The 27,035-nt window shown below is 42.6% G+C and overlaps 1 protein-coding gene across 6 annotated transcripts in view; it reads left to right on the forward strand.

Annotated features, from left to right (window-relative positions):
• The first annotated feature begins 784 nt into the window (after positions 1-784).
• Positions 785-27,035, forward strand: part of CAPSL (calcyphosine like) — a 41,324-nt gene continuing 15,073 nt past the window's right edge. Inside the window, exons 1-6 of one of the 6 annotated variants that reach the window (XM_036892740.2) lie at positions 792-865; positions 18,793-18,964; positions 19,610-19,759; positions 20,667-20,844; positions 21,129-21,338; positions 25,571-25,748. In XM_036892740.2, the coding sequence (XP_036748635.1) occupies positions 19,623-19,759; positions 20,667-20,844; positions 21,129-21,338; positions 25,571-25,672 (627 nt within the window). In that variant the 5' untranslated portion in view covers positions 792-865; positions 18,793-18,964; positions 19,610-19,622 and the 3' untranslated portion in view covers positions 25,673-25,748. Of the gene's footprint in view, positions 866-4,839; positions 5,314-18,792; positions 18,965-18,995; positions 19,425-19,609; positions 19,760-20,666; positions 20,845-21,128; positions 21,339-25,134; positions 25,526-25,570; positions 25,749-27,035 lie in introns of those variants that run through there. The other 5 variants (XR_008995245.1, XM_036892746.2, XM_036892714.2 and 2 more) reach the window with 5 other exon arrangements.

The following is a 27,035-nucleotide window of genomic DNA, read 5'->3' on the forward strand; positions in this document are numbered from 1 at the left end:
TGAATCAATGATCACCCTTGTCTGAGAATACACGCAATACATGACGCAGAACGGGAAGTAGGACTCAGGTCTTCATCATTATTGCCCTCTGTTCTTTGGACTACTTCACGATGGAAGCAAGGAGGGGTGAAAATGAGGAGGGTAGGGTGGATGTCATTGGAGAAACTGAAAGAGAGCATGAGTTAGGCTTTTTTCCCTAAAAGGGACTTATCTGGCAAATTATTGAGAAGAGAAGTGGAAAGAAGAGAAAAGAAGACCCCAAGGATGGAAACAGCAAGTAGTGGTGCTCTGCCAGTGGGTAGGTGTGCAGGAGGGAGGGCTCCCCATCACCTGTGATTACACCTGCATGCTCTCCTGTGTTGTGGCTTTAAGTTTCACCTGACAGTAAGACCCCCTAGCCGCAAGCCATCTGGAGACAACAGAAAGGCAGGAAAGGGTTGTTTAAAGAAGTAAGACAATTTGCAGAACATTATCTTATAAAACAATTGAGGCAACGTTTGAAGGCCTTGTGGAAACCAAAGGATTGCCAGCCAGCTACTTCCTGCTGGCTCCTCTCCAGGGGCAAACAGCAGGGGCTGTCACGCTCTCTGGGTTTACGGTTCCTAGGCAACCGAAGTGTAAACTTGAGAAAAGGCAGGGCCAGGATAGCGATTGACAGTGACCTACGCTAATCAGGCTGTGAGTCTGCCCCAGTGATTTCAAGCCATCCAATTGGCACGAAGAGGTTGGGCCAGGAGGGCCGAGGAGGAAAGGTAAGAGGGAGGGAGGCAAAGGGGGAAGGGAGGGGGTGGGTCCGCCCAGAGCCGGGAGGAAGCGTCCATAGTTTCAGTTCCAAGCAACTGGTGGCAGCAGGTTAGCGTTTAAGGTAAATCAATTTTTTTGTCTGTTATGTTGATTTGATCGCTTTCGTTTGTTTTTTGCTAAATAAAAGAAAATACAGAAGATTTTACTTTCTAGAAAGAAAGCCTAAAATTTGATGAGAGTTCCAGGCTGTCAGTCGAGGGAGGAAGTTGCTTGGTTCTGGAGAGGCTTCTGTCATCTTTGCAATGAGGTGCTTAGATAAAATGCACAAAAATAAACTTCATTCCAAAAAGGGGACAGAAAGAAACATCACTGAGTAGTCACTATGTACTGGATACAGACGTGTGAAGTGTTGGGGTGAACTGCTGTTAACTCGTCTGTATGATGGTTGATAAAATTGAGCTTCAAGAAGGTTAAATATCTTCAAGTCACAAAGCAATTAAAAGTTTGAGCTTTGATTCAGACCATGGTTTGTCTGACATTCAAAGTTGTGCTATTTCTGCATACTAGCTGAACTGACCACTTAGAATCAGATAAGAAACAGAATTCTTATTTTGTTGGACTGACACAATTTACTAAACATTATATCAGAGTTGATTTGTTAGATCATGAAGTTGAGAAGCACCTTAGTAAAGGCAATACCTTTTTTTCAGGTGTCTATCTGCTTTGCCTTCAGCCTGGGATATAGTTAAACTGTACTAAGTAGATGAAATTCTACCCTGTCTTTAGGGCTCTTATTTTTTTCCTCAAAATCTTACAACTATAGACATCTCTTTATTTTGTAATTGTGTATTTTAAATATTGAGATTTTAATTGTGGACATTCACTTGTATTTATATTCAAATAATGATTATCTAATAACAGTTGCAGTGATCAAGTCCTATAGCCATCTAGCAGCATCATTCTGAGTGCTGATCACATGATGACAGGAGACACAAAGGAGACAGTCCTTGACCTTAGGGACCTTGCAGTCTAGTAGGGCAGGCATTTCTGAAAGCAAAGGTTTAGTGCACAGTTCAGTGTGGACATGATTTGGGCTTTGCACAGATTGGACAAGGTAAGATGCAAGCCGCTTCACTCTGGTGAGAGGGGTTATGTGAGCCGAGGGAGAGTAGGACTTCTCTAGGCCAATGTGTGAGGCCGCGTTCCTGAAAAAGGGACTGCATAGACCAAGGCAAGAGAGATAGAACACTGTGGTGTGTGGGGGGAATGTGAGTGCACGTGGATGCAGGACGGGTTCAAAGGCTAGAGAAGTATTAGAAAGAAGGCAGGAGAGATGGGCCAATGTACACATCAAATGCTAGGATGTTGCTCTTTACCTGCACACAGTAGGGAGATGCCAAAGGGCTTCAGGCTAGAGTGTGAAGTTCAGATTTACAGTTTATAAGGATTGCTCTAACAGACATGTGAAGGTTGATTGGAGGGGGCAGGGCTAGCGGCAGGGAACCAGCTGACAGGCAACTGCAGTAGTGGACATGGGAGAGGATCTGCCCTGGACTTCGCTGGCATCCAGGGCAATGGAGGTGAGGGAAGGAACAGAGATGCCAGGGGTGTCAAGATGGTGAAGTTCTACAGGACTGGCTTCTGATCCGATGTAGAAAGTGAGAGGGAGTCTGTGATAATGTTCACTTAACAACCTAGGAAAATGGTGCTGCCATTTCCTAAGGTAAGGAATAGGGAAGAAAAGGTAATGCATTTGGTTCTGAAACATTAAACTTGAAGTGTGTATAAGTCATGGAAGTAAAACACATTTTATGGGAAATTTGAAATTTGGCTCTGAAGCTCAGGAGAGTGCCTGGAGTAAGGATTTGGGAACCTTCATTGTGTCAGGGGATTTGGCCAATATGCTATGGGATGGTATGAGTCAGAAGCAGATAAATAACTTAAGCGTGGGAAGCAGTAGCAGTAACAAAAGCAGGTGTAAGATGAGGAAGAGACAACATAGGTGAGACCTGAGGTGAAGGGAGACAGAGAAATTAGATTCCTAGACATTGAGAGAAAAGAGTTTCAGTAAAGTAGAATGATTAATAAAGTCAACTGCTGGGCAAAGTGAAATAGGGATTCAGAGTGACTGCTCAAGTCAGCTATCAGGTCAGCAGTGGCTTTGCAAGAGAAGGTTTGCTGGAGTGACTGAGCAGAAACCAGGGGCAGTGGATGGAAGCATGCGTGGGAAACAAGAAGGTGAGAAGTGAGATTCTGTCAAGGTGCTGGCTCTGAAGGGTGGCCACTGGAAGGAGTCTAGGATTGAGGGAGCACTGTGGATTCATGAGGGAAGGAGAGGAGCCAGCAGAGCAGAGTGAAAGGGCTTCCCTGGCTTCTGAGGGCCAAAGAGGGCTTGGGCTTTATGTTGTAGGTGGAGAGATCACCCTTAGGTGGGAGGCAATTCAGCACTCCCTCTGGGGAAGGGAGGACAAGGTCAGGATGGTCTCAGAGATAAACACCTTTATAGACTTGGTGTTTGAGTGGTATGAGTGAGTTTCTGTCTTGTGGCTCCGTGTTTACTGTGATTTTCCAGACAAAGCATGGAAGAGAGTGGTGAAGGTTTGAATTAAGCTTTGAAAGGATTAGAAGGAGAATCTAACCAATGTTATATAAAAGTATAGTTGACCATTTCTGAAGGCCCAGCTGTGGTTAAAGAATAAATGTGCAGTGGCATCTGGCCTGTGGGCTTTGTTCCAGTTGCCTTAAGGAAGGGTACATGGAGAAATCGGACCAAGTTAAGCATTTGTAAGAGAGGGTCAGGGACAGACAAGTGGGTGTTAACAAAGAAGGTGCTGGTAAGCAGTGGTCAGAAGGAGGTACTGATCTAGAATGGGGTGTCTAGAATGGAGAGGGGAGGAAATGGATCCCCAAAGAGAATGAGACAAGTAATTACTGGTGAAAATGCAGGGGCAGGGACTGGTGGTCTCATAAGGTCACAAGCATCTGTGATTGGAATAAAGACACTGGAAGGTGGAGAGAAAGAGAATGTTGAATTGTGAGCTTTCAGAGGAGACAGGCCTGGGCTGGTGACAAAATGTAAGAGTTGGCCTTGGAAAGGGATGCTAGAAGAGTGAGCAGATGAAGCTGGTAGAGACCAAGGAGCTCCAGGAACTCATGGCTGCACATTGGATGGATTGTCTAGGTGAGTTCTGAGGTTGCCCAGGTTGATGGCAGCGCCTGGGATGCAGAGGAGGTCTCTGAGGCAGGACCCAGACTCTCAGTGACTTAGAGGATGACGAAGCCGGAGAGGGACTTAGCGTGGATATCCCGCTGAGAGTTCCAAAGAAGGATGTGAGAATGGGTCATGATGTGGAAATGGCTGCGTGCATTTCAGAGACTGCGAGATTCCTCGGCACTTAGAATTAGTGTTAAAAAGTACCTTCATCTGAGAAGGCTGCAGGAGGACACTTTCTTACACAATGCAGGTACCAGAGAGGATCTTGTACTTGTCAGCATCTTGCCAGAGAATGGATGGCACATGCATAAGTAGCAACAGAGAAAAGTCTGATGAAGAACACTTTGCAAAGCCATGGATAGGACCAAGGGATATAGATACAAGAGGGTGAAACCCCCAGGCTGCCCAGCAAGGAAGGGGAATGCACCAGGAGGAGGAACATTATATTGTTAATAAGCTTGCCCCAGTTTTTATATATGAATGATTTGTGGTGACCACAGTGGTTTCTTATTTTTTAAAATGAATGTTTTCTGAAGTGTTGTGGGCAATTTACAAAGGACCAGTGGGAAGTGCAGGCACAGAAGACCCTGCTCAGAATCTTGGTTCTGCTACTTAGTTCTGGGACAACCTTTAAATGTCTTTGTAAAATGGGAAAAGTCAGGCTCATTCTAATGTATATAAAAACACTTTGTAGACTCTAAGAGTTTTTATCAAAACTTACTTTATACCAGACATATTACTGTTCTAAATAAACTGTAAATAATTCGCAAAACACAGGCCATCCTTTAGCAGGGAGCCTGACCCAGAGTTAAATGCTCAGTAAATGTTCCTGTTGCTGCTATTATCTTCTGTATGGTCCCAGGGGGCAGCAAACTGCTCTATATAGGACCAGTTAATACATATGTCAGACTTGGTGTGCCAGGAGGCCTCTGTTGCAACTATTCAACTTCACTGCTGCAGGGTGACAGCAGCCAGAGCACACATATACAAACATGTGTGGCTGTCTCCAATAAAAATTTATTTCCAAAAGTAGGTAGAGTATCAAATTTGGCCCATGGGCTGTGGTTTGCTGTCCCAGGTCTAGGTCATTTTAGGTAATGCTTGCCAAAACTCTGGTAAACATGGGCAGCCTGTGGTAACAGCCCATGAAAAGGTGGATTTTATTTGCATTGGAGGAATAGAGACTGAGAACTGAGAAGTCATTGATGTACAACCTTTCACCTTCACCTCCAGGACTTTCCCCAGGCTCCAGCAGGGTGATCTGGCCACTCCATGCATCTCCAAAAGCTGCTGGTTCCAGATAATGCTGTGGAATAAGTTCCTCTGGATGTGCTCGCTCTCTTGCTCTCTTAAAGGTCTCTATTTCTTCTGCCAACTGTGGCTAAAACTGCCACTTGCCCCCTCAGTAGTAATTTCCTCTTCTTTATAAATAACCTGGGGGATGGCAAAGCCCCCTGCCAAAAATTAGGTTTCCCAGCTGTCTTAGTCTGCTCAGGTTGCTATAGCAAAATACCATAGAGTGAGTAGCTTCTAAAGAAGTTAATTTATTTCTCACAATTTCAGAGGCTGGGGAAGTCCAAGACCCAGGCACCAGCATGGTCCAGTGAGAGCTGCCTTCCTGGTGTAGAGGGGGCACCTTCCCGCAATGTCCCCACATGGTGGAAGGGCCAAGGGACCTCTCTGGAACCTCTTTTGTAAGGGTCCAATCCCACTCTTGAGGGCTCCACCTCCTGATTCAAGCACCTCCCAAGTGCTCCACCTCCTAATGCCATCTTTGGGAGTTAGGATTTCCACTTAGAATCCTGTGGGTACATAACCATTCAGACCAAAGCACTAGCCTCCTTTGCTGGAATGACCAATGAGATTTAAGTGGAAAGAGTTGGGTAGAATCTTCTGGAAACCATTAAAAGGGGATGACTCAGCTGGGAAGTGGATTCTTCTCATCTTCACTTTTTTCTCTTTTCTGCTGCCTGGAGTGTAGATTTAATGGTTGGAGCTTCTATGGTTATTTTGTAAGTTTAGACAACTTGAAGGATTAAGAATTATGGTGAGATAGAAAGGTAATAGTTTCTTGGGACCTTCATGATTACCTAAACTGTCTCCAGACTTCTTTTACATGAGAAGAGATAAACCTCTACATTTTCAGAGACAAGTGCCAGTTGCAGTGATGAGTAGCTGGACACAATTCCTATGTGATGCCAGTCTACACTGATGCTGGCACTCTGATGGATTTCTATTCATTAATACTTCTTGGTTTCCTGGAAATATCAGTTAGGAGCACAAAGGATGCAAATAGTTCACTGGATTTCCCAGTGGCTATCAAATAAACACTATATAGATGAATGATTTCAAAGGAAGCATTTTAAGTGACTAGAAATAATTACTAAGTGCTTTTGGCAGCTAGTGTTGCAAAAGGGCAAATGGTACTCAGAGCTGTGACTTTGTTCCCGTCTAAAGTGAATGAAGACACACAGCTGGGGGTTTGTCCTCACAGTAGGTTTGAAATCAGAGGCCACGGTTTCTTGGCACCTAAAAAGTGGAATATTTGAAAGTGACCTGGTTGGTCCTAAGAGCATAGTCACTGAAACCAGGGAGTTTGAAGCAAGTTTTAATTGTGTGTGTGCATGTGTGTGTGTGTGGTACACAGACCCAGTCAATTCTTTGCTTGCCCTTGTGTCGTTTAGATCTTTTCTTACTCTACTTTGTTAAGAGCTTTCATCAGGCAGGCTGCCTGACTCAGAATAGATTGCAAGTAATTTCCTGGTAAAAACCCCAGTGACCCAAGGCAGAGTAGAGGGGAAGAGTGAAATGGAGAAGGAGACAGCAAGGAGAGTGCAATTAAGGCAGCTCCTGCCTCCAGAGGTTTCCAGAGGATGCTCATTGTGAAAAGGACCCTGTAACCCCGGGGCTCTGTATTTTATTAAATCTGGGCTTGTATCACATTGTATTAAATTACAAGGGTCCTTGAATATCATGCTAAGCAGTTTTGCTCATTCTCCTTCATAGCCAAAATGCTGCAGTTTTGCTCATTACCCTTCATATCCTAAATGGTAACAAAATTCTACTAAGAGGAGGTAATAATAGAGTTACTTTATTTCTCCTCCCAGCTCTCAGGGAGAGCTAAATCTCTTCACACTGGACTACTTGTTACTTAGCCCAGGTAAAGGTCAGTATCTAGGGTCAACCCAAACACTGCAGGGATAAACTTTTGTCAGTTGTATCATTTGGGAATACTTTGGGATGTAAGTAACAGAGGACTGGACCAACATGGATTAAGTAGATATAGATATGGGCTTATGTTTCTCACGTGACAGGAGGGTGGAGTCAGGCAGTTGCTGACAGGTTCAGCAGCTCAGCGATACAAGCCTCTAGGTTGGTATATCTGTGATTCCTTTAGCTCTTCCCTCATGATTGCACAAAGGCTGCCATAGCTCAGGATCTTGCATTCTTGTTCAAGGCAGGAGGAGGCAAAAGATAGAAGAGCTCTCACAGAGCCCTCAGCACTTCCAGATGAATTTCTTAGGCCAGAGCTCGTTCACATGGCCACCAAACTGAGAGGAATGTACCAGAGAAAGGAGATAAGAATGATCTTTGAGTCAGCCAGTTGGCAGTGTCTGGAAAATGTAATTCAAATTCAGCAAAGTTAAAACCACCCTGAGGAATGTCATCTCCTGGAAGGGACCTTGGCTGTCTCATTCATTACCCTTGTGTGACACATAATAGGTGTTAAGTAACATATGTTGAATTCAGGACCTGGACTAGGGTGAGGCTAGGTATGTGCCTGGGGTACAATATTTAAGGAGGCACTCACTCTCCAGTTTGGGCAAGTGCAGCCTCAACATCTGCATAATCCTGAGATTGAAAGTCTCCTTAAACACTGTGCCCTAGGCAACCTCCCTTACCTGGCCTGAATCCCAGCCCTGGTTGAATGAATGAAATTTAGAGAAGCTGTATGAAGTAAACACTTTATAACAATGATATTTATAAGATGTCACTCTTAAATTGTGCCACATTATAAACATTAAGGTAAGGACTTAATTTACATCCTAAAGATCAGCAGAAAGAATAAAAGACTATGATTTAGCAGAGATGGACTCTAGAGAAACCTGCCTATTGACAAACAGCTGAAACATGAATTTTAAACATCTTGAGAAAATGTATTTCAGTGCAGAGAAAACCTGGTAAGACTTCAATCACACTTTGTTTCTACATTACGCTCATCATTAAAGTGTAGGTTAAATACCGTCAACTTCAAATCATATGTGGAAGTTAGCACTCCCAACAAAAACCACATTTTATATATTCACATATTGCAGAAATAGTTTTAAAAATAGTTTTTGGGAAAAGAGTAAATGTTTTGGAAGGTAATCAACACAGTCATTTTGAGTTTGGGTTTCCAAAAAGCAAACAAAAACCACCTTGCGTGTCCCTTAATTGAAACAAACAAAACACTACAGCTCCAAGAGGAAGGTAACTAAGTGAAATGGTTCAGCTCAGCTAGAAGGAGCTTACACTGAGCCTCAGTGTTTGAGAGCTCGAGCAAGGACCTCGAAGTGAGAGAGGGATGGCATTTAGGACCCTGAGCGGCCTGGCTTAGCTCTGCACAGCTCTTTTCTTCTCATCTCACGGGCCTCCTCTGAATTCCCAAAGCAGTTTTCAGAAGCGTATAGTAGCTGTGGAAGGCGGTGACTTTGGCAGAACTGGGTGTAGCTCAGCCTCTGCCGCTGCCTCCTGCCATATTCCCAGGCGAGCAACCCAGCTTCTCTGGGTCTATGTCGGCTTCTTGTTAGGGTGGCCATGCCTGGCAGGGGCCGTCACATGAAGTCATGGGCTCAGCACGTAGAGCGTGGAGCTGGGGCGTGGTGCCTGGCAGGTTGCCATCGTTACTGCCGGTCTCCTCCTCGTTGCTGTATCTTAGCCTGTGCTCTGTGAGAGTGTCCCCTAGCCTTTCCCCACGAGGTCTCACTCTTGCTATTAGAGGTGACATTTATCTCTTAGAGCTTAGATTCTCAAACTTAGGTGTGCACTAAAACACCTGGAAACATGGAAATGTGGATCCCCAGCACTCACACCTAGAGATTCTAAGTTACTCTGCTTGGGTGGAGTGTTGGCATCTTTGCTTTTCCACAGTGGTCTGAGGGGTCTCAGCACCCCTGATGGTCCCAGGGTTTTATAGCAGAGCTTTGCAGCCTCAGTACTACTGACACACCGGACCAGAAAATTCTTTGTTGTCAAGGGCTTCCCTGTGGGATTTAGCTGCCTCTCTGGCCTCTACTCACTAGAAGCCAGTAGTGCCCTTCACCCGATGCTGCCACAACCCCAGTTGTGACGACCGAAAATGTCTCCAAACATTGTCAAATGTCCTCCCGAGGGGCAGAGGCTAAAATTGTGCCCATTTGGAAACACAGTTCTGTAATATCACCTGAAAAATCAGCACAGTCCCTTGTACAGCTTGAGGGGCTAAGCGTGTAGGTAGTTGAAGAGTTCAGATGGGTTTCATGAAGGAACTCTCACAATGTCAACAACACTGACATACACCTCTCATTCTGTCTTTTCTGGGGTTTCCCAGGACTCCACTGAGCAAGCCACATCTCTCTTCAGACTCAATAAGAGTCTTTCATTTCACTCTCAGAGGAGGAATATCTTAGACACCTTCTAGGCTTCTCTGAGTCCTGGGATCCGATATTTATTTCAAAGGGGCACCTTCTAAAGGGAAACATTTTGAGGAACCAGAGGATTTTTCCATCTACCACGAAGTAATACTAGTTCACTGAATGGGCTGGAGTCAACAGAGAGAGATTAATATCCCCCAACTGTTGCTTCTAAGCAAGGTCTATTGCATGTCTCTCCCTGCCCCTGGATGACATTTTAAATATTAAAATATCTGCTCAGTTTAAATGAAAATTTCAGTTTTACATTCAGTTCCCAAGTAGAGAGAGAAAGAGTAAAACTCACTGCATTTCCTGATTCCCCACAGGGAGTGGTTCCTGTGCTCAGGGTCAAGCCTGAGCTAGCAGAGATGGGAAAAGTTTTGACATGGTTGTGAGCTTGAGAGAAGGCAAATATGTTCTCTACCTCCTGGGAAGGAGTTTGAAGCCCTCCACATTTAATCACTAGTTCCCTGCTCTTTATATTGTCTTACTCTTTTCTTTTCTCTAAATAGTAGAATGTTTTAAAATCACCTGGAGCTATTATAGCAACTCCAGGTCTTTTGACATTGAAATGGCTAATGTAATGGCACAGGTATTTAACAATTACAGAAATGCCTAAAAGTGTTCTGAAGGCAAAACTCATTCCCTGGCCTGGCTGTGGGGAAAATGGGCTCGATGGCATCAAGGGGCAGGAGAGGCCTTTGGAAAGATGGGAACGCTATGCAGGCAGCTACTCCCACGGAGGACTTATGCGACTTCATCAACAGGACCCTGTCTTCACAGTACATGCTATCCCCCAATCTCAGCACCCCAGGCAGTGGGGTGCAGAGAAGGACTGTCCAGGAAAACCAGGTTTCCCCCTGTGGTGCACATCCCTGCCCACCAAGTGAAGGAGCTACTCTCCCTGCTCAGCAGGTGGCCCAGCTCCCCGCTGCCCCCTATAAAGTTGGCAGGCCTTCCAGTTTAACTAATTCTGTCCCTCAACCCCCACTCTTCCTCAAGCTAGCTCTTGCTAAAGTTCATCCTAGCTGACAAAACCTGCTCCAGCAACCTGGGCTCCTTCATCAAACCATCTTTTTCCTCAAAGAGGAAAATCAGGAGTGTAGTGACAGAGAAACCAAAAGCGGTAGAGTTCGTTAGACAGTGAAGTGAGAAATGACCTTAGAATTTTGCATTAAAGAGGATGTGGAAGATTTTAGCACTTTCTTTTTATGGATGTCTGGATAAATGATCCCTGGGGTGACCCCTTTGGCTGTAAGAACCATCTCTGTTGCAGGTGCTGGGTGTAGATTCACTGAAAGACAGTGTAATTCAGTTTTTGGCCACTAGAGAGCACCAAAGACAGTCCAATAAAGTGCAGCCTAGATTTGAGCATTTCCCTTTTCTCCAAAGTTCAGTTTAAATCTGTCTCTGAAATCTACCAAGAGGACTCCCGTGAACCCCGCTGAGAATTATGAACAGACCTCCATGCCTTTTCAGCTTTCCATACCCTGTCCCCTATTGATTTTCAAAATCCAGGCAAAGAGCTTTGGCAGGGGCAGACAGCTGTGCACTGGGACAGTGTTCGTGTAAGGAGCTGTGGCGACCACGGCTGCCAAGTCTCTTGGCTCCGCTGCTGGTGGCACCACCCAGCCTCTGCCCCGGGTCTCCCTCCAGGTGTCTGTATCTGGTTGCTCAGTGAAATGTCTTCCCACCGCCACTAGGGGCAGGAGCGGGGAGCTGCAAGCAAGAGGTCAGGATGCCACCCAGTCCACTCTTGCCCTCTGCTGGCACATTAAGTTACCTCCATCTCTATCTCATATCTCTGTCTTTCGCTGCCCCTGCTACCAAAACCTCCATCCTGTCAGCATGACCTCTCACTGGGCGGTCACCAGCCCGTCCCACCTTCTATCCGTTCTCCACAATGCGAACAATCACTTGCTCATGTGAAACGCTTTGGGGTCTCTTGCTCTCAGTACAGAATCCAAACTCTCCACTGTGGTGTTCCAGGCCCTTTGTGATCTGGTGCCTGCTTACCTGCCCAGTTTCATCTTTCTCCAAATTTCCTCTTGCCATATTCCCGCCCAATCTCTCCAACTCTTCATCTCTATCCCCCTGCTCCCACCCCTATTCTTCAATCATGGTAAAATAATTGCATTTCTCTAATTGCACTATTTTCTCCTTCACTGTGGCCTTCGCACTTGGGAAATATACAGTGCCCTTTCCTTCCTCCAGCCCACGACTGTGGCATGGGTAACTCCTACTTTCCTTTAGAATTAATTTAGACAACCACCTCTTCTGAGAAGTCTTCAGAAAGCCCCACTGCAAGGCTGGGTTAGCTGCACTCCTCTGATTTTTTTTTAGACACAGGAGTGGATTGTTTTCCTCTTCCCCATACAGGCTGTAAGCTTTTTCCTCCACTCCTAGCACAGTGCCCTGCACTCTCCAAGCTCATCATAGACATTTGTTGGAGTGGATGGTGTGCGCCTTGCCTGGGAAATGAGCAGATTCAATGACAACACAAGGTGGTGCTGCTGCCACATGCACTGGGAGCACAGCCTCTTCCTGGCACAGCTGGGCTGGTTCTGGTGCCAGCACATCTCCAGCACAGAGACGGTCTTCCGGAGTCAGGATGCTTTGGGCAATGCTGTGATGTCAGGGACACATATTTGGGGACAGGCTCTTGCTTAGGTGCCTCAGAGCTTCTGATGTATCGCCTTTCTTCACCAAGACACCTCCCACTTTGCTTTTTTTGGAAGCCCCAAGTTCTTAGCAAACTTGACACTTTCTGTCCTACTTAACTACACAATCTCAGTACTCAAATTTAAGATTTTAAGCTATTCAGGGGCTTGTTTCTCAGAGAAATAACTGCGCCAGCACTGGTGCCTTGAAAGTAGCACACAATAAATATTAGGCATTTGTTGATGAACTGGGTAAAAAAAAAAAATGACTAAAGAGAATGGTTAATGTGGGCATTTCAAGAATCATGGTAGACTGGAAGGAGCGAATGTAAGTTCTTTTTCTGAATACAGGTATACCCCAGAGATACTGTGGGTTCCATTCCAGACCACCACAATAATGTGAATATCATAATAAAGAGTCAAATGAGTTTTTGGCTTCCCAGTGCATATAAGTGTTTATATTGTACTGTAGTCTACTAAGTGTGCAATAGAATTGTGTCCAAAAAAACAATGTACATACCTGAATTAAAAAATAGTTTTTGGCTAAAAAATGCTAACCATCATCTGAACTTTCAGCAAGTCATAACCTTTTTGCTGGTGGGGGGGTCTTGCCTCAGTGTTGATGGCTGCTGACTGATCAGGGTAGTGGGTGCTGAAAGTGGGGGTGGCTGTGGCTGTTTCTGAAAACAAAACAACAGTGAAGTTTGCCACATCAATTGACTCTTCCTTTCACAAATGATTTTTCTCTGTAGCATGTGATGCTGTTTGGTAACATTTTACCCATAGTAGAACTTCTTTCAAAATCGGAGTCAGTTCTCTCAAACCCTGCCATTGCTTTGTCAATTAAGTTTATGTAATATTCTAAATCCTTTGCTGACATTTCAACAGCCCTTACAGGATCTTCACCAGGAGTAGATTCCATCTCAAGGAATCTTTCTTTGCTTATACCTAAGAAGCCACTCCTCATCTGTTCAAGATTTTTCTTGAGATTGAAGCAATTCAGTAACATTTTCAGGCTCTACTTCTAATTCTCTTGCTTTTTCTACCACATCTGCAGTTACTTCCTTCAATGAAGTATTGAACCCCTTAAAATCATCCATGACGGTTGGAATCAACTTCTTCCTAACTCTTGTTAATGTTGATATTTTGACCTCTTCCCATGAATATGAGTGTTAATGGCTTCTAGAATGGTGAATCCTTTCCAGAATATTTTCAACTTACTTTTGCCCAGATCCATCAGAGGAATCACTATCTATGGCAGCTATAGCTTTATAAAAGGTATTTCCTAAATTTAAAAAGTTCTCCAGAAGATCTAGCTCAGATGATCAATGAAGGTGGCTACATTAAAAACACATTTTCAGTGTAGACAAAACAGCCTTTTGTTTTTAAGAAGATATTTTTAATAAGTAATTTTGAAAGTCAAAATTACTCCTTGATCATGGGCTGCAGATTGGATGTTGTGTTAAGAGGCATGAAAACAGCTTTAATTTTATTGTGCATCTCCGTCAGACCTATGGGTGGCCAGGTACATTATCAGTGAGCAGTCACATTTTGAAATAAATCTTTTTTTCTGAGCAGTAGTCTCAACAGTGGGCTTAAAATATTCAATAGAGAAGATTTAGTATCATTCTTATGGGCTGAAAGATTTTCAGGATGGTAAATGAACATTAGCTTCAACTAAAAGTCACCAGGTACATTAACCCCAAATAAGAAAATCAACCTATTCTTTGAAGCTTTCAAGCCAAGTATTGACTTCTCTGTAGCCACGGAAGTCCTAGATGGCATCTTCTTAAAAATAATAAGGCTGTTTTGTCTACACTGAAAATGTGTTTTTAATGTAGCCACCTTCACTGATCATCTTAGCTAGATCTTCTGGAAAACTTGCTTCAGCTCCTACCTTAGCACTGGCTGCCTCACCTGCACTTTTACGGTATGGAGATGGCTTCTTTCCTTAAACCTCATTAACCAGCCTCTGCTAGTGTAAAACTTTTCTTCTGCAGCTTCCTCATCTCTCTCAGCCTTCACAGACTTGAAGAGAGTTAGGGCCCTGCTCTAGATAAGGCTTTGGCTCAAGGAAATGTTGTGACTGGTTTGATCTTCCATCCAGATCACTAAAACTTTCTCCATATCAGTAATCAGGTTGTTCTGCTTTCTTATCATTCGTGTGTTGTGTTCACGAGAGTAAAACTTTTATCTCCTACAAGAACTTTTCCTTTCTCTGCATTCATAACTCGGCTGTTTGGTACAAGAGGCCTAGCTTTGGCCCATCTTGGCTTTTGACGTGCCTTCCTCACTAAGCTTAATACCTTCTAGCTTTTAATTTAAAATGAGAGACACACGACTCTTTCTTTCAAGGAAAGTCATTGTAGGTTTATCAGTTGGCCTAATTTCAACACTGTTGAAAGGAGAAAGGTGAGAGAATGGCCAGTTGGTGGAGCAGTAGGACAGACACATTTATTAATAAAGTTTGCTGTTTAACATGGGTGCAGCTGATGGCTCCACAAAACAATTACAATAGTACGTCAAAGATCACTGATCACAGATCATCATAATAAATACAATAATGAAAAAGTTCGAAATACTATAAGTATTACCAAAATGTGACAATAGACACAAAGTGAACAAATTGGGAAAAATGGTTCCAAAAGACTGGCTTAATGCAGGGTTGCCACAAATCTTCATTTTGTACAAAATGCCGTATCTGTAAAACACAAGAAAAATGCAGCACAATGAGGTATGCCTGTTTGTCAAATTAGACTCCAGGGCGAGCTGCTTGCATGGTTACTGTGAAGGGCTGGCACAGGAGGTAGGATGGGTAGGATGATTTCCTGCCTCGCTCTGCTGTCCTATGAATGGGAACCACCAAACTATGCTTTGAAGTTCTTTTATATTATTTCGCAAAGGTGGTGGAGTATAAGGAGTCCTGCTTGGGAGTCAGAAGCCCTTTGTTCAGGTGTCAGCCAGGACTTTTGGCTGACAACCTAACCCTTAATTCCCAAGTCTGCCAAAGAAGGAGGTGGCAGTGGACCATCTTTCGGGGTTTTAAGTCCTAACAGTGTGTGAATTATCATGAGCCACACTGACTGGGACATGCACAAGTAGCCTCATTTCTCTGTGTCCCAATTTCTTTATCTGTGGTATATGAATCATGCTTGTAACTAGCTCATAGCATTTTGTGGTGCTTTTTGAGACAAAATTCATATAACATAAAATTAGCCTTTTAAAAATGTATGGAACACTCAGCGTTACACAGCCACCACCTTCATCAAGTTCCAAACCATTTTCATCAACCCCAAAGGAACCCTCACACCCACTAAGCAGTCACTCCCTGTTGTCTCCTCCCCCAGGCTGGGGCAACAAAGACTCTGCATTCTGTCTTGATGCATTTGACTAATTTGGGTATTTCATATAAACAGAATCATGCAATATGTGACAATTTGTGTCTTCTTTCACTCAGCACAATGTTTTTGAGGTTCATCCACATTGTAGCATAGCATGTATCAGTCACCCATTCCTGTTTATGGCTGCATAATATTCCATTGTATGTACACACCACATTCTGTTCATCCACTCATCCATGGATGGACATTTGGGTTGATCCCACTCTTTGGTCACTGTGAATAATGCTGCTATGAATATGGCATTTGAGTTCCTGTTTTCAGTTCAACTCTTAGGGTTTTTCTGAGGACTAGATACATGCTTACCACATAGTGGGGGCACAATAAATGCTAGCAATCGATGTCATTAATATTATCCTGGAGGTGTGCAAAGAGGACCTCACAGGGGTTCTTTCTCTTGCTGTCTGCCTTAGGTCCAGCAGCCAGAGTTTGTTTGCTTTCTCCCGCTGCTGGTTTTTAGTCTGTGTAGAAAACCCTGCTGCTGTGGCTGATGTGGAGAACTAGAGCAAGCAGAGTAGGGTAAAAGGCAGTGGAGGAGTAGTGGGAAGGAGGACGGGGAGGGGGGTGGCAGGGGACAGCACTGTGCTAGCAGCCCTGAGCGAGGCGAAGGGGCAGAGATGACAGCAGGGACCCGGGAAAGAGCGGACACAGAGGAGGACTTAGAGAATGAGGAGGGCAGTTTTAAAGAATGTGACTGCGGCCAATTCCTGCTCCAGGGTGGGAGGGGAGGCCTGGGGTAATCCTGGGGCTGGTGCCACTAGCAGAATGAGGTCAGGACGAGGAGGGGCCTCAGGCAATGATGAGTAGCGGGAGATGGCTAGAATGAACTGGTGTTCTCCAAGTGGCCACAGGATTCTGTCTGTGGCTGAAGGTTAGGGTTGGGCCCTGTGGACAAGTGCTGAGAATAGTCAGCTTGAGGTCAGGTGACAAAGCAGTAACAGGCAAATGCAGATTTTAAGAAAGCTCATGCTGCCAGTTAGGCAATTGACGTGGGCCCTGGGTATCCTTGCTGGATGGGAGTTTGGAGCACTCTCTGCCCATGCCTGACAGGAGTGGAGAGGCAGACATCTCAGAGCTGTGGATGTGGCCATCAGGAATCCTGGGGAACTTCTGCTTTCTGCGCTGGAGGAAGCAAGAAAGGATCCACATCGCTTTAGGCAGAGCAATTTCTTCTTCTTTTCCTAAATGAAAACATAATTGACATATAATATCCCATTAGTTTGAGGTGTACACTGTAGTGATTCAATATTTTTATCTATTACAGTTGATTCCCCACTATCAACTGTAATTACTGTCTGTCTAGTTACTATCTGCCATCATACAAAGTTATTATGATATAATTGACTGCATTCTCTATGCTGTATTCTTCATCCCTATGACCTAGTTTATAACTGGGAGTTGCACCTCCTAATCCTTCTCACCTGTTTTGTCCATCCCACCAACCCTTTTTCCCTGTGGTAGCCAGAAATTTGTTTTCTGTGTCTGTGAGTGTTCTGTTCTGCTTTGTTTGTTCATGTGTTTTGTTTTTTAGATTCCACACATAAGTGAGATCATACAGTATTTGTCTTTCTCTGGTTTATTTCACTTAGCATGATACTCTCCAGATCCAAACGGCAAGAGTTCATTCTTTTTTTATGGCTGAATAGTACTTCATTGTATATGTACCACATCTTCTTTATCCATTCATCCGTTGATGGGCATGTAAGTTGCTTCCATATCTTGGCTACTGTAACTAATGCTGCAAGGAACACAGGGATGCATATATCTCTTCAAATTGGTGTTTTTGTTTCTTTGGATAAATACCTATAAAGAGAATTGTTGCAATGTATTGTAGCTCTATTTTTAATTCTTTTAGGAGCCTTCATACTGTTTTCCATAGTGGCTGTGCCAATTTACATTCCCCCAGCAGTGCACAAGGGTGCCCTTTTCTTCATATCCTCACTGACACTTGTTATTTTTGTCTTTTTGATAATAACCAGTCAAACAGGGGTGAGGTGGTATCTTACTGTGGTTTTGAGTTGCATTTCTCTGATGATTAGTGATGTTGAACATCTTTTCATATACCTGTTGGCCATCTGAATGTCTTTGGAAAAATGCCTATCAAAGTCCTCTGCCCATTTTTAATCAAGTTGCTTGGGGTTTTTTTAATATCAAATTATGTAAATCCCTATGTATTTTGGATATTAGCCCCTTCTCAAATGTATTATTTGCAAATATCTTCTCCCATTCAAAAGTTTGCTTTTTGTTTCATTGATGGTTTCCTTTGCAGTGCAAAATATGTTTAGTTTGATGTAATCCCATTTGTTTACTTTAGCTCTATTGCCCTTGTCTGAGGAGACTGGTCAAAAACAAATATTGCTAAGACTGATGTCAGAGAACTTAATATCTATGTTTTCTTCTAGGAGTTTTATGGCTTCAGGTCTTACATCACTCCAAGACTTTAATCCATTTTGAATTTATGTTTGCCTATGTGGGCAATTTCTTCTTAATAATGGAGTAATGTAGCTGGGACCAACATGCAAAGGCTGCCTTTTTGCCCCAGTGTCCAAGAGAACTGAGAAGAATTACTCCCATTTTCATTCAGATAATGGGGATCAGAATGAATGTCAAGAAGGAGGGAATCCATAAGTTACATCTTGTAAGGTGCTGTAGGAAATTAGGAAATGATGCAGTTAAATAAGTCTGTGCATCCTTAAATTAGCTATACTGGTCTCAGTATTCAACCTGAGATCCTTTTCTCTGAAGTTAAATAGTGAGACCTTTGTAGGGCAGACCTTATGTGTTGTATTGGAGAGGGTCATCTTTAGAGGGCCTGAATCTGAGGTTTGCCATCTCAGATGAAAAGCAGCTCATCCTGATGTGACCCTTAGGGGAAGTGCCAGCACTTGGCCAGGGAAGAAGCCCTTGAGTAAAGGGCAGAACCATTCTAACACCATTTTTCTGCACCTTGAATGCTGTTCTTTGTATATCCATCAGCTCTCTTGCTCCTTCATTCATTATATACACTAAAAACGTAATGTCTAGGATCCTCTTTTTACTGCATCAGTGGGCTCATAGGATTCCTGTTTTTTGGAGCAGGGATGGAATTTAAACATCATCTAATACAATCCTCTTATTTAACAAAGGGAGAAGAATTGAAGGCCCTGGGATTTGCTCAGACATCACCTGGAAGGGGTTGGAGTCAGAACTAGAGCCTGGGTCTTCAAACTCCCTATTTTTCTTTCCACTGTTGTGTGTGTTCTCGAAACTGAAGTCCAGCAGTAGCAGTTCGCCTCTTGTTCCTGGACCTCTCAGGAGGTGGTGCTTCATTCTCCTACTTATGAATATTAAAACACAAAGGCCAAACTGTAGAAAAAGCATATATCTATTTGTCAGGACAGAGATGGCATCTATTTACCTTTTTCCATCCTAAGAACCTAGTTAGGTGTTAACAAACACTGTTAATCAAGGAAAACATTCTAGCTACTGGCAGGAATCATTAAGGCCCAGGTGTTGAGAATCTCAGTCAAGACAGAAGCAACAAAAATTAATGTTTAGACCAATGAGGAGAATATTAATGTGGAGTCAAAGGGAATATGAAGAAATCTAAATAAAAGAATAAAGCATGTAAGGTTGGCTCAAAAAAGGAGAATATAGGGAAATGGTACTTCTTTTTATGAAAGGATAAGAGACTAAGTAAGATTAAAGCTTATCTGGAAATGGCTGTTTATTTAAAACTATTCTGCAGCCTGGAGAAATCAGATGTCCTCAGGACTGGGTGAGTAACTAAGAAATGTGCCACACATACACATTTTGGTTGGTCTAGCTAATATTTGGAAATTTGGGGACATTTGAGACTTTTTGGGAAGTGGTTGAGAAAATGTGCAGTAAATTTCCTTCCTACTGTCACCCTGCCTGGCCAGAAGCAGGCAAGGAGGCCTGAGTTCTGCTACTGTGCCGTAGATTCCCCTCTTGGATGGCGGGGACGGCTCGCCATGACCGGGAGATGGCTATCCAGGCCAAGAAAAAGCTCACCATGGCCACGGACCCCATTGAAAGACTCCGGCTGCAATGTCTGGCCAGGGGCTCCGCAGGCATCAAAGGACTTGGCAGGTATTACCAGGACAATGGGGTGGCAGGGAGATGCAGCAGAGAGACATGAGTAAGGCATGAATTTAGACTAATGTCTCTAACTCTAACCTATTAACCTATTGCCACATGGATCTGATCATTGGAGCCTCCTCCCCTGGCTTTTCTGTATTTCTGTTCCAACAGCGAAAAACCTGGCTCCCACCATTTGACACCCATTTATTACTTGTTCAAATCTAGTATATGTGCATAGAAATATTAGAGTTGTTAAATCATCTCCATGGGAAATATCACCTAGAGCCTGGTGGTTACATGCAGTTCCTTTTGCCTGTAGTCTTGAGGGCTCTACTCATTTCCAAAGTTACTTAAGTCAACACGTTAAGTCAAAGTTAACTAAGTCAATAAACACACCCTCAATGAGACTGTTTCAAAGCTTTGTAATAATGTCAGATTCTCTTGTCACAGTCTGAATTCCTTCTGGGGACCCTGTGACTTCCTAAATAATTTTTTTAAATGTATATACATTCAGGTTCACTCTTGTACTGTAGAGTTCTACGGGCTTTAGCAAATGCGCTGTGTCATGTGTCCACCACTATACACTCATTCACAATAGTTTCACTGCCCTAAAAATTCCTGTACTCCACCTTTCCTTTCTCTCCTCTCCCTCATCTTTTTACTATCTCTATAGTTTTGCCTTTTTGATAATGTCATATAATTAGAATCATACAGTACATTTTTAAGGATTTTATTTCCTTTTATGAGATTCTGAGAAGAGGCTCTCAAGTTTTGGAAGGAGGGTACAGAGAGGAATCAATGCCTTCTGCGTTTTACCTTGAAAAACTCTGAGAATGATTTTTCTTTTTAAATCTTTATGCTTCCAACTTGTTCTTTATGTTTTTTTTTTTTAATTTTGTATGTTTATTTTCTTCAGAGCGTTTCGAATTATGGATGACAATAATAGCCGGACCCTTGATTTCAAAGAATTTGTGAAAGGGTTAAATGATTATGCTGTGGTCATGGAAAAGGAAGAGGCAGAAGAGCTGTTCCAGAGGTTTGATAAAGATGGAAACGGGACGATCGACTTCAATGAGTTTCTTCTCACATTAAGAGTAAGTGGCCCCCCTAGTATGCTGAGCTGGACTTTCGCCTGGTTTGGGTTGGCTATTGTGAGGTTTTATTTCCAGCAGTTGTTAGCACACTGTGGAGAATGTGGGCAAGAGACTGAGGAGAGGTTTGGGGACTCTTTGGAGTAATCATCATGCATGTCATTTAATGGCACACAATCTATTTCACATCATTGGGAGGAATCAGATATTTCATCACCTATGATATAAAGGAAACTCATTTATTTATTTATGTCTGTGTATGTGTTTTTTTTTTCCTATTTATCTAGCCTCCGATGTCCAGAGCCAGAAAAGAGGTAATTATGCAAGCTTTTAGAAAGTTAGACAAGACTGGAGATGGTGTTATAACAATTGAAGATCTTCGTGAGGTGTACAACGCAAAACACCATCCAAAGTACCAAAATGGAGAATGGACGGAGGAACAAGTGTTCAGGAAATTTCTGGATAACTTTGATTCACCCTATGACAAAGATGGATTGGTAAGAAAAAGAGCTTAATTTAAGCAAGATCTCTTCTATCCAATTTGCAATTGTAAATGGGAAGTAGGTTCAAAGGCTTAAAAGAAGGCTTATACCATATTTGCCATAAATAGAAGTAAAATGTTTTCTTTAGGAACTATCTAGGAAGTTGAGAACTAAAGTAAAAAGATATGAGGGTGCATATACACTGGTAGGGGATGTACATACAGTTAAATGCCCATCATTTGGAGAAAGTGGTATTTAGATTAAACATTTCATTGTATGATTATCATATTTACCATACACAGCTAGCTACATTCCAATGAACTAGACTACAATAAAACATATTTAACTTTAAAATGAGACCATAATTTAATTTTTTGGAACATAGTTCACAAGGTGTCTCAGGATGTCACTGTGCTGTTTACACTCATTGTTACAAGCTTCACTTGTCATCACACTTTGCTGTGTAAATGCCATTTAAGGGAGACTTCCAGTGAAGGGAATGTTGAGTAACAGAACATACTTCGATTTAATCTTCAGTAGGCTTTGAGATTAACTTGCACTTCTAAACTACAGTAAATTCAAAACCAAAAGCAACTACCCCTTCTCTATTAACTGGTATCTTCAGGTCATAAAAGCATAGCTTGTTGGGGAAGGAATTATATCTTTATAACTATATCTAGGCTGAGATGAAAATGTCATTTGTCTTTGTCAACAGCCATAAGAGGACTTTTGAACCCAGCACCAGGTCTGCTTTGAGGTGTCCTGAAGGCAGTGATGAGAAGGCAGGGAGCTCGTCCCCGGGGTGGCAGTCAGCAGCAGAAGCCTGGGGAGGGTTGCTCCTGATTCCTGTGTTGCACAGGAAGGCTGAGTGGGACAGTGGCAGGAAGAAGAGATGGCGATGATAGAAACAGAAAACATGCCTGCCCCTTCTGAAGGGTCTTTCTCCAACTTTTTCTATGAAACTTCATGGCGAGTCCCATTGGCAAGGGGTGAGGGGCTCAAAAGGGGGGATAAGAAAGACACCTTCCTTTCCTTCCTGTTGACATTTGCCTAGAGAAGTAGCCTCCATTTTGGAGTGAGTAGATTGCAGAGGTAGATTTGAAAAAACGGGCCTAGATTCTGTAGGACAGCCTAATGCTTAGGGACAAAAATAACAGAACGGTATGTTTTCTTCCAATATTGCTGGCCTTTGATCTCTGAGATGGTAGTGGAAAAATAGTCAACTGCCATTTCCCCAAATTAGCCCAACTCTCCATGGGACCCCAGGGTGTCCTTGCCTCCCTTCTGCAGGTGGTTCCTCCTCGTTGCCAGGGGAAACCTCAGCTACCTTTTTCTCTAACCCAAGTCAAAGTAGCCAGTTACTGTGATTCAGCTGATTTAAAGTTCCCACCCTGTCTCTTTTGACATTTATCTTAACAAGCCACATTAAGTTCTCAAAAACTCATGAAGCTTATTGGGGTTTTTAGCAGCTACAGCATTTGATGTCCCTTGACTCTCACAGCCCCTGTATTAATACCTTGCTGCCTGTGTATGGTCATCCTGCGGGTGCGTTTAACAGACAGCTGGCAGACTCCGGGTTCTTTTAGGGTGGAGCGTGAGGATTTACAGTTTTAGTAAATGTCCCAAATGACTCTTACTCACATTCGTATTTGCGATCCTTGATTCTAAAGGATTCAGAAGTGCCTTTTTAAATTATTAAGTATAACCTGCACATGGACCTCATTTAGCATAAATATGGATCTAGGCAACGTTTATTGAGCACCTAGGACCTACTGGGTATTATGCTAGGCTTTATAGGGACATCTTCCTTAATAGACGTAATGAAAATGTTTCTGCAAAGTGAAATGTGATTCAAACTTTTGTACATTGAATCATATTTTAAATGTACAAGGAATTGTCAATGTAAAGGGACTCCATGGTAAATTCTTTTACAAAGAAAAATAATTAGCTCCTAGTTCATCTTTTTCAGGTGTAGTTAAGATTTCTTATGGTGAAGCATAGCCAGTACACTCATTTATGGTTAAAATATATAATCGATATCCCAATAAGACAGAATTCAGAGTAAGGCAAGAATGTTAGCATATTCCCTAGCCATGGATGATATTCCAGTGTGTGAACTTTGATTAATCTAGGCTAAGCTCTCAAGTACTCATAAGTGTTACTGGAGTTTGTGGCAGTCATGGAATTTGACGTTGTACATCCTATGCTAATAATACCCAACCCTCTGCTCTCGGAAGAGCTTGTGCACCAGAAGCCATTTGGATGGAGGCAGGAAAGTAATCAAATAATGTGTGAAGGAGACCTTCCTTACTGTGATTATATCCTCCAGCCTCCCCCCACCCAAATTGGGTGAGATTTTCACATCTGATTTTTTTTAATATCTAGGCTTTGAAGTTTTCATTTGTATGTTATTTTATAGGAACAGGAAACATTTAATTATTTAATTACATTAACTATTAAAATTACAAATACTAAAAAAATCTTAGAACTCAATTAGCCTTTGAGAAGATATGAGTCTCATTATCTCATCTAATATAGGCATTTTTAATTTAAAATATTTAAAGTATATTAGTGAATATTTGTAGATAGCCTAACTTATTTTATGACTTTCAAATCTATCTGAAGCAGAGAAAAAGGGACTGTTCCTTCTGTCATGATTCAAATATTCCCATTGCCTTCACCTGGGACCTTCTCTAGTATATAATGTATACTCCATCAGTGACGGGTAGCATGGTCAGGAGACCTGCCAAAAGCAGGGGCCCATTCCCTTATTTTTTAAAATATCAAACAAAGTAATTAACTAATAATAGTCACTATTACTCAAAAGTAACTTAATATGATGAGAGAAAATTTATGGGAGAAATAGTTGAATCTCAGGAAACAAGCAGATACTTCACTGAGAGTAACTGATGGCCTTTCCTGAAATGGCCCAGTCTGTGATCTCTGCCTCTGGTTTTAATGTAGGTGGAGTTTAATGCTGGATAACTGGGGAATGCAAAGGAGGACAGAAATAAAGAAATTCAAGATAGGAGGACATTAATCATCTTCTAATTTTAATAAAAGCTATGCATGGACATTATTTATTTCTACTCCTAGACCATTGATGAGCACAACTAAACTATTAGTCCAATCCGGTGACTTCTTTCCTTTTGATTTTTATTTTTTTGTGTGTGTCAGTGGGAGGGATAAGTACAGAGAAAGAACTGTGGATCCTGTAACTTTTTTCTCTGGTCACTTACAATTTCAGCAAAAGAGGCATGTGGGTCAATCAGCCTGTGTGATTCTTAGCAGAGATAGGTAGATAACTGGTGGAAGAGGTGTTTGCTCTTATGGGCTAGAAAGGGGCCTTTAATTATTTATAGATTTCACTTTTGTTATGTTTTTAACCCCTTATGACATTTAACATTGAGGGTTAACTAAAGAACAATACATTTCCAAAACAGCCATCATTATTGTGTCTGTGTCCTCCCATATCAGCAGGGCCCTGCTGTGGGCTAACGGGACTGGTCACAGAGATCCGTCAAATAGGAGGACATTAGTTCATTCTTTCTGAATCAATGAGTCAGGTCAGCCAGTGTGGTTGAATTGGAGTGTACACGATAGCTACACCTATTAAAAAATGAGATTGCTGACTGTTTTTTCTTCTTTCTAAAAGCAAGATTTTGTGTATAAATATATATATATGGTGCGGGAGACATGGAGCAGGGGTACCTTTTTACTCACTCTGTACCTTGAGTGAATAATTTACAGCTTAAAAAATCATGAAGCCAAGGTGCATTTAACTAGAAATCATTTTTTTTTTCCCCCACAGGATGGAACTCCATTTTTTCAAAGGTAAAATGTTACTTGCCCTATCAAGGACATGAAGTGTTGTTTGTGACTTTCTGATGTATCCTAGAAAGACAATATTAACTACAATTAAAGAACATTGTTTCTTATCTTGAGTTTCAGTCTCACATATCTGAATAGATGGGCTCCTCCTGCTCCCAAGAAAGGCCTGCACCTATTTCCCACTTCCCATTTAGATTGATGTGGAAATTTTCGAGACTTTCTCTCTTTCCTTAAGCCACCCCTTGCGGCCATCCTCAACTTCACTTTTTCTCTTGTTTTAGAAGTATTCCCCAGTTGTGCCACTAAAAAAGGCTCATTGGCTGCAATTTCCCTCCCATTTACAGGTATTGCTGACAGACTTCCTTGAAATGGTGAGAAGCAAAGTTTTGTTCTTGTTTCTAACTTTTCCACTGCAGGTGACCCCTGAGGAGTTTATGAACTACTATGCAGGCGTGAGTGCATCCATTGACACCGACGTGTATTTCATCATCATGATGAGAACAGCTTGGAAGCTCTAAATGTATGACCTGGGGACCAGGGCCTGGGGCACAGCTACATGGCTCCAAAAGATTAAACATCAGCTCAAGACCAAGATTGTATCTGTATCATGTTCATCCCAGTGTTTCTTCCATGTTGAGGCACACTGCATTTTCTAGGGCAGAAGTGACATTGAGTAGTTAACTGTGACCTATTCTCTGAGGCTGTTTCTTTAGCTCTAAGGTAGGAATTAATTAGAATAAGCCCTGCAAAGCTCCCGGAGCCAGGCTGACACACAGGTACATAATAAACACTGCGTGTCTTCCTTTGCCATTAATAAAAGTTTGAATGTATTAATTATAAGCCCTACCCACGCTCCCACAGTCTTTCTCTACCTCCTTTTAGATGGCCCATTTCTAGCAGGGAGACTTCATCTGTTTTCATGACTGATTATAAATCTTGAAGCACTTCAGTCCCAATTTGGGGACTAGATGAAGACTACATATCAGCCACAGTTTCTATAACTGAAACTTGAGTTCTCTGCTGGGAATATAGGGAAGCCTTGGTTTGGCAAAGAGAATTAGAATGATAGTTTTGGTCATTTTAAAGGCTGGTGTGAGACTGGAGGCATTTCCTTGAGCAGCAGAGCCAGCACTGCTCCTATGGCTAAAGCCTGAAGCCACTCTGTGCTCTCCACTTTACGTGGCGATCTTGCCTGTGAGTTAGGCAGAAGTACCAGCAAGCGGTTGTCTGGTGGAATGTTCATCTCTCCCCATCGGCCAATCATGTTGAAGTTCCCACCAGCACAAGGAGGTTGGGTGTGATACAGATAGGATTACAGGTATGCTCCAAAGCAGATTTCTCATCTCACATTTGATGGCTCAAAACGTTCTCCTCCCAGCTGTAAGCTTCAGTTTCACATTGTTGATGAACAAGAATCTCCCCATGAAAGGCTTCCAAGGAGAAGCAGCCCCAGCTGCTGGAAAATAGATTTTGAAATTACTGTTCTCCCTGTGTGTTCTGGGTCTAGGTTCAGAGAGAAAAAACACAGTGACAAGCCTTGTAGCTCTGGTGCTGGAGGTAATGACCATTCTACCTTGTTACTTAAGGACTGTCATCCTTTTTGTCACCTCTGTCCTGAATGCACTCATCCCTTGGTTTGAGGACATGGACTGGGGCAGCAGTCCCATTGAAGAACTCATGTACTTAAGTGGCTCAGCATTTAGGGTTGGAACTCACTTGCCTGACTTTGATAGTATTAACTACAGTGAAAGAATATTGCTTCTTATCCTGAGTTTCTTTCACTTGTTTACTTTTTATTTTGCAGACTTGGAAGTTGAGGGCAGGACACACATTAATTTAAAAATTGTAGAAACAGGTGTTATCAGATGAGAATTATGACAG

This window comes from Manis pentadactyla, chromosome 2 (genome assembly GCF_030020395.1).
Source record: "Manis pentadactyla isolate mManPen7 chromosome 2, mManPen7.hap1, whole genome shotgun sequence".
In the NCBI taxonomy this organism is placed as follows: domain Eukaryota; kingdom Metazoa; phylum Chordata; class Mammalia; order Pholidota; family Manidae; genus Manis; species Manis pentadactyla.